Source organism: Oncorhynchus keta, unplaced genomic scaffold (genome assembly GCF_023373465.1).
Source record: "Oncorhynchus keta strain PuntledgeMale-10-30-2019 unplaced genomic scaffold, Oket_V2 Un_scaffold_4394_pilon_pilon, whole genome shotgun sequence".
Taxonomy (NCBI): domain Eukaryota; kingdom Metazoa; phylum Chordata; class Actinopteri; order Salmoniformes; family Salmonidae; genus Oncorhynchus; species Oncorhynchus keta.
In genome coordinates, this window is record NW_026290944.1 from 341,422 (window position 1) to 352,766 (window position 11,345).

The 11,345-nt window shown below is 42.9% G+C and overlaps 1 protein-coding gene and 1 long non-coding RNA gene across 2 annotated transcripts in view; both read left to right on the forward strand.

Annotated features, from left to right (window-relative positions):
• LOC127928898 (zinc finger protein 271-like) overlaps nt 1–9,935 on the forward strand; it is a 94,488-nt gene extending 84,553 nt beyond the window's left edge. Inside the window, exons 5-6 of the mRNA XM_052516488.1 lie at nt 715–874; nt 8,655–9,935. Coding sequence (XP_052372448.1) covers nt 715–874; nt 8,655–9,463 — 969 coding nt within the window. The 3' untranslated portion in view covers nt 9,464–9,935. The remainder of the gene's footprint in view (nt 1–714; nt 875–8,654) is intronic.
• On the forward strand, nt 5,931–6,872 carry LOC127928896 (uncharacterized). Its single transcript, XR_008132711.1, has 2 exons — nt 5,931–6,375; nt 6,715–6,872. It is a non-coding gene; the product is annotated as an uncharacterized LOC127928896 (long non-coding RNA).
• Nucleotides 9,936–11,345: the final 1,410 nt, after the last annotated feature.

The window sequence follows — 11,345 nt, forward strand, 5'->3', positions numbered from 1 at the left end:
CAGAGTATAGCAATTTGACATTGCAACATCGTACATAGTGGGTAGTTTAGAGGATAATAAATATATAATAACGCAAAAAAACATAACTGTTTGTACGTAATAGTAAGTAGGTAACCAGATCGTGACTACAACTGAGTTACTATTTTTCCCACTCAACTGCGTTACCACCTCCAGTCAGCAGATGGCGGTCTGAGACTTTAAGGCGATGCTGCTGGTGTGACGTATAATGTAGTGGACGGAACTCTTCTTTCAACAGCAACAACAGTCAGACAGACACCTCGGTAGCTTGCTAGACAACAGAGACGAACCACTAAAGCACTTTAGACGCTTTCGTGTTTATTAGCCACTGTATTTTAAACCCACTTCTGTCGTCTAGTTAGTTATCCGATTTAATTTCATATTTACGGTGTTGTTATTATTATTTAGCTAGCTGGCTGGTTAAGTTAGCATTAGCCTAGCTAGCTAACATCTCTGACCATGAGTTCACTGAGCTGCTCTCCTCCTGATAAAGAAGAGGAGGTCTGTTGGACGGAGAAAGAAGCTCTGGTGAAAGAGGAGGAGGAAGTTAAAATACAAAAACAAGTAGAGGGTGAGGCTTTTACCGTGAAACAAGAAGAGAAATACGTTTCCGTTAAAGAAGAGGAAGATACGTTCAGAGTGAAAGAGGAGGAGGAAGAGAAAGAGGAGGATGCAGTTTTTGGAGTGAAAGAGGAGGAGGAGGAGGGGGAGGTGGCTGTCACATCCAAAAAGGAGGAAGAGGAGGAAACTGGATATCTGGGCCCGGTTTCCCAAATACAACTTAAGGCATCCAATAATTCTAATGATGAATTTAGCCATAAGATGGTTTTGAGAAACCGTTCCCTGATTAACACTAGTAAGTACTGTCTTAAATACAGAGGCGCAAACTCTGCAGTTGTTGAACTGGGGTTTGGTGTTAAAAGGGAAGTCTGTAGTCCATATTTGGACTTTTAAATTATTTATAGCCATTGATTCTTGAAGAATATAACACATGCCTCATGAGCTTAGTTCAACTGTTTTCCCCATCAGAACCCCAAATATATATTTTTTACTATAATGTTTAGAAACAATGTAAATCAGCACTGTATAGCCTCAACATGGTTAAAACTATAATGTTGATATCATGGATGGTCAGTCCTTGCATCCATAGGTCTGTCTATGAATTTGAGAGTAGTTACATTTCTCCAGCCCCATCCATCATCTCATTACCTAAACAGTGGTGGAATGTGTAATTACATCATCACATCATTGTTACATCATAAACGTTTATAAGTGGCTGACTGAAATGGTTGATTGTGGCTTTTTTAAAGGGACAACCTCAGATTTAAACAGCAACAACATGTCAGCCCTGAGACTTGGTTTGGTAAACGGATGGGGGCTGATGGGGAAATGGACCCCTCTCTCAAATTCATAGAGAAAGTTATTGTAGCCACCTTGTCAAGAAGTTCAGACATCTTGGCATAACAGGTATAAGGTGTTGGCTTGACAGTTACTGGACCCAGGTTTGAGTTCAGCTCAGGGCCTCGCTCTGAATTCACTATGAATACAAGGACTGGCCATCCATGATGTCATAATGATAGTTTTAACCAGATTGAGCCTATAAGAGTGTTAATTTACAAACAGTGGAGTTATACAAGCTTATGTTTTGGTTTCTGATGGGGGAAATACAGTTGAATCATTTGAGGCATTTCTAAGTTCTATTCTTCAAGAACCAATGGCTATTATGACGTCATAATGATGTATGATGCTGTAAGGGCTGACCCCATTCAGTCGATTGTTTGGTCGACAGGCTGTTAGTCGAACAGTCGCAAATATACAGTCTGCGTTCATTTAAGTGTGTCTCTGCGCCACGGCAGAATCATTGCCGCCACACCAAAAGAAACATCCGTTTTCTAACAAACATAGTTTCAATTAAGTTCTGTAAATTCACGTTCGCCTTTTTCTTGGTAAATAGATAATCTTTGTTGGGTTCAACACAGTTCTGAAGGTTATTTAGCTCTGTGAGCTGCGGCCTCAAGAGTCAAGAAACTCACCAGTGACCAGTTCGTAGTACAGAAGCTCTGCGGCGCGAAACACAATTCACTTGAATCAACCTCAGAGCTCCAATAAAGGTACGTTAGCTTGTTGTGTTTGACTAACGTTAGCTAGCCAACTAGTGAACTACATCAGCTAGCTATAACCTACAACACACAATTCAGATCTATGAAAATTGTAACTTTTAACTATCTAATATCCACCAGTATGTCGATGATAGACACAGGGTTAACTAACGTTACTAGTCTAGCAAGTTAGCTAGCTAATATCCACCAGTATGTCGATGATAGACACAGGGTTAACTAACATTACTAGTCTAGCAAGTTAGCTAGCTAGTTGGTTTGGAACTGTATCAAGTGCTAGCAAGATAGCTACATTTATCTGTCTTCCAATTATTTATTTTTTATTTATTTTGTCAGATGAGTTTATTGCCTTTTTCCAGCCACAGCAGCAAAAGCGAAATGGGGGAGGAGCTTGGACAAGAGTGTCAGGTAACCTTAACTTAGCTAGCTAACCTCAAATCAGCCTGAATTAAATTAAACTTTGTTTAGTTAACTCTTTTAAAAGCTTAAGCTATCGTTTTTATAACAAGTGTATGGCTTACTTTACTAGACAGAGAAGAGTCAGAATCCCGGGAGTGAGGAAAGAGGAACAGAGGATAGAGGAACAGAGGATAGAGGATAGAGGAACAGAGGATAGAGGAACAGAGGATAGAGGAACAGAGGATAGAGGAACAGAGGATAGAGGAACAGAGGATAGAGGAACAGAGGATAGAGGAACAGAGGAGAGAGGAACAGAGGAGAGAGGAACAGAGGAGAGAGGAACAGAGGAGAGAGGAACAGAGGAGAGTGGAACAGAGGAGAGAGGAACAGAGGAGAGTGGAACAGAGGAGAGTGGAAGAGAGGAGAGTGGAACAGAGGAGAGTGGAAGAGTGGAGAGAAGGAGAGGAGAGGAGAGAGGAGAGGGAAGAGAGGAGAGAGGAAGAGAGGAGAGTGGAAGAGAGGAGAGTGGAAGAGAGGAGAGTGGAAGAGAGGAGAGAGAGAGTGGAGAGAGGAGAGTGGAAGAGAGGAGAGAGGAAGAGTGGAAGAGAGGAGAGAGAGAGGAAGAGAGAGAGGAAGAGAGGAGAGAGGAAGAGAGGAGAGAGGAAGAGAGGAAGAGTGGAAGAGAGGAGAGAGGAAGAGAGGAGAGAGGAAGAGAGGAGAGAGGAGAGTGGAAGAGAGGAGAGAGGAAGAGAGGAGAGAGGAAGAGAGGAGAGTGGAAGAGAGGAGAGTGGAAGAGAGGAGAGAGGAGGAGAGGAAGAGAGGAGAGTGGAACAGAGGAGAGTGGAACAGAGGAGAGAGGAGGAGAGGAAGAGAGGAGAGTGGAACAGAGGAGAGTGGAGGAGAGGAGAGAGGAGGAGAGGAGAGAGGAACAGAGGCTGTAAAAGTATGCTAGACATTTATAGGATAAATCATATCTAGTTTGATGTTTCTGTGATAATCAATTAATTAGTTGTTGATTTTTACCATTTTAAATGGCTGTATATCCTTTGACCTTTTTTATTTTTCCACTTTCACAGCCTCATTCTAAAAATGCATTCAATGTTTTTTCCCTCCTCTACACAGAATACCCCACAATGACAAAGCAAAAACAGTTTCTTAAAGAAATGTTTGTATAATAAATCTAATACAATAAAATAAAAAACATGAAATATCACATTATCATAAGTATTCAGACCCTTTCCTCAGTACTTTGTTTGGAAGCACCTTTGGCAGCGATTACAGCATCGAGTTTTCTTGGGTTTGACGCTACAACTTGGCCAACGTGTATTTGGGTAGTTCCTCATATTCTTCTCAGCAGATCCTCTCAAGTTCTGTCAGGTTGGATGGGGAGTGTTGCTGCGCAGCTATTCCCAATCCCTGCCGCTGAAAAACATTCCCACAGCATGATACTGCCACCACCATGCTTCACTGCAGGGATGGTGCCAAGTTTCCTCCTGACGTGATGCTGCCACCACCATGCTTCACCGTAGGGATGGTTCCAGGTTTCCTCCAGATGTGATGCTGCCACCACCATGCTTCACTGCAGGGGATGGTGCCAAGTGTCCTCCTGACGTGATGCTGCCACCACCTTGCTTCACTGCAGGGATGGTGCCAAGTTTCCTCCTGACGTGATGCTGCCACCACCATGCTTCACTGCAGGGATGGTTCCAGGTTTCCTCCAGACGTGATGCTGCCACCACCATGCTTCACCGTAGGGATGGTTCCAGGTTTCCTCCAGACGTGATGCTGCCACCACCATGCTTCACCGTAGGGATGGTTCCAAGTTTCCTCCAGACGTGATGCTGCCACCACCATGCTTCACTGCAGGGATGGTTCCAGGTTTCCTCCAGATGTGATGCTGCCACCACCATGCTTCACCGTAGGGATGGTTCCAGGTTTCCTCCTGACGTGATGCTGCCACCACCATGCTTCACCGTAGGGATGGTTCCAGGTTTCCTCCTGACGTGATGCTGCCACCACCATGCTTCACCGTAGGGATGGTTCCAGGTTTCCTCCTGACGTGATGCTGCAACCACCATGCTTCACCGTAGGGATGGTTCCAAGTTTCCTCCAGACGTGACGCTTGGCGTTCAAGCCTATGAGTTCAATCTTGGTTTCATTAGTCCAGAGAATCTTGTTTCTCCTGGTCTGAGAGTCTTTAGGTGCCCAAGGCTCTTCTCCCCTGATTGGTCAGTTTGGCCGGGCGGCGAGCTCCAGGAAGAGTCTTGGTGGTTCCAAACTTCTTCCATTTAAGAATGATGGAGGCCACTGTGTTCTTGGGGAACTTCAAAGCTGCAGAAAATTGTTTGTATCCTTCCCCCAGATCTGTATGTTGACACAATCCTGTCTTGGAGCTCTACGGACAACTCCTTCGACCTCATGGCTTGGTTTTTTGCTCTGACAAGCACTGTCAACTGTGGGACCTTATATAAACAGGTGTGTGCCGTTCGAAATCGTGTCCAATCAATTGATTTTACCACAGGTGGACTCCAATTAAGTTGTAGAAACATCTCAAGGATGATCAATGGAAACAGGATGCACCTGATCTCAATTCCGAGTCTCATATAAAAAAGGGTCTGAATACTTATAAGTTATTTCTGTTTTTTATTTTGAATTACATTTGCAAAAATATAAACTTGTTTTCGTTTTGTCATTATGGGGTATTGTGTGTAGATTTATTAGGATTTTATTTGATCCATTTTAGAATAAGGCTGTAACGTAACAAAATGTGGACAAAGTCAAGGGGTCTGAATACTTTCTGACGTGGATCTCCAGATTAGTTTGTTTAAAGTGGGACAGAAAAACAACTAATTCCCTGTACATTCTGATATACTGTAAGTGTTAAAACAAAATAATCCTCTGCAAATTACCACAGGGATTATATATAGTCATTTTATAGGTGGATTTAATGGGATTATATATAGTCATTTTATAGGTGGATTTAATGGGATTATATATAGTCATTTTATAGGTGGATTTAATGGGATTATATATAGTCATTTTATAGGTGGATTTAATGGAGCTTGTAAGGGCCTGAAGGCCGTTATGGGGAAAAGACCTGGAGGTAACATTTTGGAGAGGAATAGTGGAGAGGAGTAACGGAGAGAGGAGTAACGGAGTAATGGAGAGGAGTAATGGAGAGGAATAGTGGAGAGGAGTAATGGAGTAATGGAGAGGAGTAACGGAGTAATGGAGAGTAATGGAGTAATGGAGAGGAATAGTGGAGAGGAGTAATGGAGAGGAGTAATGGAGAGGAAGGAGTAATGGAGAGGAGTAATGGAGAGGAGTAACGGAGTAATGGAGAGTAATGGAGTAATGGAGAGGAGTAATGGAGAGGAGTAATGTTATTATTTTTTTTTCGGGACTTAAAAACGGTGACCCCGGCGGACATGCCGAATTTGCGCCATTCTGGAAAGGACCCCGAAAATAATTTTTGACCACTTTTACAAAAAAGTGATTTTTTTTTTTTTTTTCTCGGGACTTAAAAACGGTGACCCCGGACATGCCGAATTTGCGCCATTCTGGAAAGGACCCCGAAAATAATTTTTAACCATTTTGACAAAAAAGATTTTTTTTTTTTTTTTTTTTTTTTTTTTTTTTTCGGGACTTAAAAACGGTGACCCCGGACATGCCGAATTTGCGCCATTCTGGAAAGGACCCCGAAAATAATTTTTGACCACTTTTACAAAAAAGTGATTTTTTTTTTTTTTTCGGGACTTAAAAACGGTGACCCCGGACATGCCGAATTTGCGCCATTCTGGAAAGGACCCCGAAAATAATTTTTAACCATTTTTACAAAAAAGTTTTTTTTTTTTTTTTTTTTTTCGGGACTTAAAAACGGTGACCCCGGACATGCCGAATTTGCGCCATTCTGGAAAGGACCCCGAAAATAATTTGACCACTTTTACAAAAAAGTGATTTTTTTTTTTTTTCTCGGGACTTAAAAACGGTGACCCCGGACATGCCGAATTTGCGCCATTCTGGAAAGGACCCCGAAAATAATTTTTAACCATTTTGACAAAAAGTTTTTTTTTTTTTTTTTTTTTTTTCGGGACTTAAAAACGGTGACCCCGGACATGCCGAATTTGCGCCATTCTGGAAAGGACCCCGAAAATAATTTTTGACCACTTTTACAAAAAAGTTTTTTTTTTTTTTTTTTTCTCGGGACTTAAAAACGGTGACCCCGGACATGCCGAATTTGCGCCATTCTGGAAAGGACCCCGAAAATAATTTTTGACCACTTTTACAAAAAAGTGTTTTTTTTTCTTTTTTCTCGGGACTTAAAAACGGTGACCCCGGACATGCCGAATTTGCGCCATTCTGGAAAGGACCCCGAAAATAATTTAACCATTTTTACAAAAAAGTGATTTTTTTTTTTTCTTTTTTTTTCTCGGGACTTAAAAACGGTGACCCCGGACATGCCGAATTTGCGCCATTCTGGAAAGGACCCCGAAAATAATTTTTAACCATTTTGACAAAAAAGTGATTTTTTTTTTTTTTTTTTCGGGACTTAAAAACGGTGACCCCGGACTTTAATACTTAAACAAAAAAAAACTTTCAGACTTCAACCAATAAAATGCTCTTTGGCTAGCTTTGCTACCAGCCTTTGTCAATGGGCGTTAGCATTCTAGCTAACAACCGCTGCATCCAAAATACATATGGTGCAACTAACACAACTTCAAAAAAGGCACATCTGAGCTGATCTTTTTTGTTGCAGGTCAATGGAATAACATGAGAAAAAAGAAGAAGAAGAAACTCCCACACTGCTCTTTATTAAGCTTTTACGTATCGGCCTCAAGGCCTTCGTCAGAGCTTCTACATGGTGTATTATACACTGTGATTGGAGGAAAACATGAGGAAGTAATGACTCAGAGCTTCTACATGGTGTATTATACACTGTGATTGGAGGAAAACATGAGGAAGTAATGACTCAGAGCTTCTACATGGTATCATACACTGTGATTGGAGGAAACATGAGGAAGTAATGACTCAGAGCTTCTACATGGTATCATACACTGTGATTGGAGGAAAACATGAGGAAGTAATGACTCAGAGCTTCTACATGGTATCATACACTGTGATTGGAGGAAACATGAGGAAGTAATGACTCAGAGCTTCTACATGGTATCATAAACTGTGATTGGAGGAAACATGAGGAAGTAATGCGACGATGACACAAACATATTAAGCGGGACATTCAAATGAGCCTTACATTTGTAATTTAAAAAAGTAGTGTGAAATACACTCATAAGCAACCGGTAAATGGAGGCTATTAGAACTCCCCTGAGTTTTCTCCCACAGTGGTGAGTTCGTGAACAGCAACACAGATCTTAATGCTGCAATGTTTTGCAATCACAGACAGAGATATTGGAGGGGCCGGTATTGAAGGGGCCTGTAATTGGGAGGGGCCTGTATTGGAGGGGCCTGTATTGGAGGGGCCCGTATTGGAGGGGCCTGTATTGAAGGGGCCTGTATTGAAGGGGCCTGTATTGGAGGGGCCTGTATTGAAGGGGCCTGTATTGGAGGGGCCTGTATTGAAGGGGCCTGTATTGAAGGGGCCTGTATTGGAGGGGCCTGTATTGGAGGGGCCCACATTGGAGGGGCCTGTATTGAAGGGGCCTGTATTGAAGGGGCCTGTATTGGAGGGGCCTGTATTGAAGGGGCCTGTATTGGAGGGGCCTGTATTGGAGGGGCCTGTATTGGAGGGGCCTGATATTGGAGGGGCCGTTATTGAAGGGGCCTGTATTGGAGGGGCCTGTATTGGAGGGGCCGTTGTATTGAAGGGGCCTGTATTGGAGGGGCCTGTATTGGTGACAAGGTCTGCTTAGAGTTTCAGCAACTGTAATAACTTATTTCTAGCCTACAATCATCCACTTTACTACTAATAGGAAGTAAATAAGACAGAATATGACTATTGTTGCTCACTTGACTGTCTAAGACAATTGTCAAATACGTTTATCAAAGCATTAAAACATTCAGGACAAATTATTGCACATCATCGTGGGCTTTTAGCTGAAATAAACAGTGGATTTCTGCTGTTGTGGCCTTTTAACCATCTGTCTGACGTTGTTGTTCACACAGGAGAAGGATGTGACTATCGTGGATCCTCTGGGGAGCCTCAACAACCTCATGATGCAGAGCAGAGTCTCTCCACATCAGAACATCTCAAGAAACACCAGCAGACACCCACAGGAGAGAAATCTAACCACTGCTCTGTCTGTGGGAAGAGTTACTCAAGATCAGATTCACTGAAAGCACACCAGAGAATTCACACTGGAGAAAAAGCTTATAGCTGTGATCAATGTGGGAAGATTTTTGCTACATCAAGCAAGCTGACTATACACCAGAGAAAACACACAGGAGAGAAACCTTTCCACTGCTCAGACTGTGGGAAGACTTACTCAAGATCAGATTCACTGAAAGCACACCAGAGAATTCACACTGGAGAGAAACTTTACAACTGCTCTGACTGTGGAAAGAGTTTTGTTATATCAGGATATTTAAAATCACACCAGAGAATACACACAGGAGAGAAACCGTATAGCTGTGATCAATGTGACAAGAGTTTTAGTCACTCAAGCATCCTGATTGTACACCAGAGAACACACACAGGAGAGAAGCCTTATAGCTGTGATCAATGTGGGAAGAGTTTTCCTAAATCTAGCCAGCTGACTTCACACCAGAGAACACACACTGGAGAGAAACGTTATAGCTGTGATCAATGTGGGAAGAGTTTTACTGACTCAAGCAATCTGAATCGACACCAGAGAACACACACAGGAGAGAAGCCTTATAGCTGTGATCAATGTGGGAAGAGTTTTACTGAATCTACTCAGCTGACTAAGCACCAGAGAAAACACACAGGGGAGGAAATATCATCATTGATGTGACTGGAAAGAGTTTTGTTTTGTCAGGACTTTTATAATCACACCAGACGAGACACACAGGAGAGAAGTCTCATAGCCGAAAACAACATGACAAAAGATAGTCTGATAAAATATCTGATTAAACATCATTCATGAAGGAGTTGAATGCTTTTAACATTGTAGTAGGATTATTCTAATGATGTCACAATGTAGAACCCTAAACGTTTGTCCCCTGTTCTATTGATTTCAGCATGATATGAATATTAGCCTCATCAGGGGGAAAATCCAGGCTCTGAAATGAAAGAGTACTATTTATTTGATTAACAAAAAAGAAAGTTGTGTTGCACTATTTTAGTTTTTTTAATTGTCTTATGTTTTGCTGTGTAGTAAATATTTCAGTTTTTATTTTCATTGTTTTTATTCGTCCATGTCTGAAATGTGCTATAAAAAAATAAAGCTTGATTTGATTAAAACAAAATAAAAACAAATTAACCCAATGACCGACCTTAACGAATCCAGTGCATGTTGAAAAAATGAAAACAAACAAATGGATCAAACAGATCAATTCCACTTTTCCAGCCTGCTGAAGGCCTGGTAAACACCACCCCCGGCTCTACCACGGCTCTACCACGACTCCATTTAGTTGCGTCCAGCCTGTAGACAGAAACTAAAACGGGAAGCTACCGCGCTCGCAGGGTCTACAGTCAATCACGGATTACAAAAAGAAAACCAGCCCCGTCGCGGACCAGAATGTCTTGCTCCCAGACAGACTAAACAACTTCTTTGCTCGCTTTGAGGACAATACAGTGCCACTGACACGGCCCGCTACCAAAACCTGCTGACTCTCCTTCACTGCAGCCGACGTGAGTAAAACATTTAAACGTGTTAACCCTCGTGTTAACCCTCGCAAGGCTGCAGGCCCAGACTGCAGGCCCAGACTGTCCTCCTGTACTCCCTGTTCACCTACGACTGCGTGGCCATGCACACCTCCAACTCAATCATCATGTTTGCAGACCACACTACAGTGGTAGGCTTGATTACCAACAACGGCGAGACGGCCTACAGGGAGGAGGTGAGGGCCCTCGGAGTGTGGTGTCAGGAAAATAACCCCACACTCAACGTCAACAAAACTAAGGAGATGATCGTGGACTTCAGGAAACAGCAGAGGAAACACCCCCACATCCACATCGATGGGACAGTAGTGGAGAGGGTAGTAACACCCAGGGAGTTCCTGTAGGGGAAGCCATCGCCTTCACAAGTTCCGTTCATCAGTAGATGAGTAGATGGTATAGAGTACAGTATATACATATGAGATGAGTAATTATATAAAGTGGCATTGTTTAAAGTGACGAGTGATACATTTATTACATCCAATTTGTAATTATTAAAGTGTCTTGAGATTTTAGTCAGTATGTTGGCAGCAGCCACTCAATGCTAGTGATGGCTGTTTAACAGTCTGATGGCCTTGAGATAGAAGCTGTTTTTCAGTCTCTCGGTCCCTGCTTTGATGCACCTTTACTGACCTCGCCTTCTGGATGATAGTGGGGTGAACAGGCAGTGGCTCGGGTGGTTGTTGTCCTTGATGATCTATTTGGCCTTCCTGTGACATCGGGTGGTGTAGGTGTCCTGGGGGGCATGTAGTTTGCCCCCGGTGATGCGTTATGCAGACCTCACTACCCTCTGGAGAGCCTTACGGTTGTGGGCGGAGCAGTTGCTGTACCAGGCGGTGATCCCTGGTGGTCCCTACTGCCTCTGATCTGACGGGCTCACTAAACAGAGAACATCCCTGGTCGTCCCTACTGCCTCTGATCTGACGGGCTCACTAAACAGAGAACATCCCTGGTCATCCCTACTGCCTCTGATCTGGAGGACTCACTGGTCGTCCCTACTGCCTCTGATCTGACGG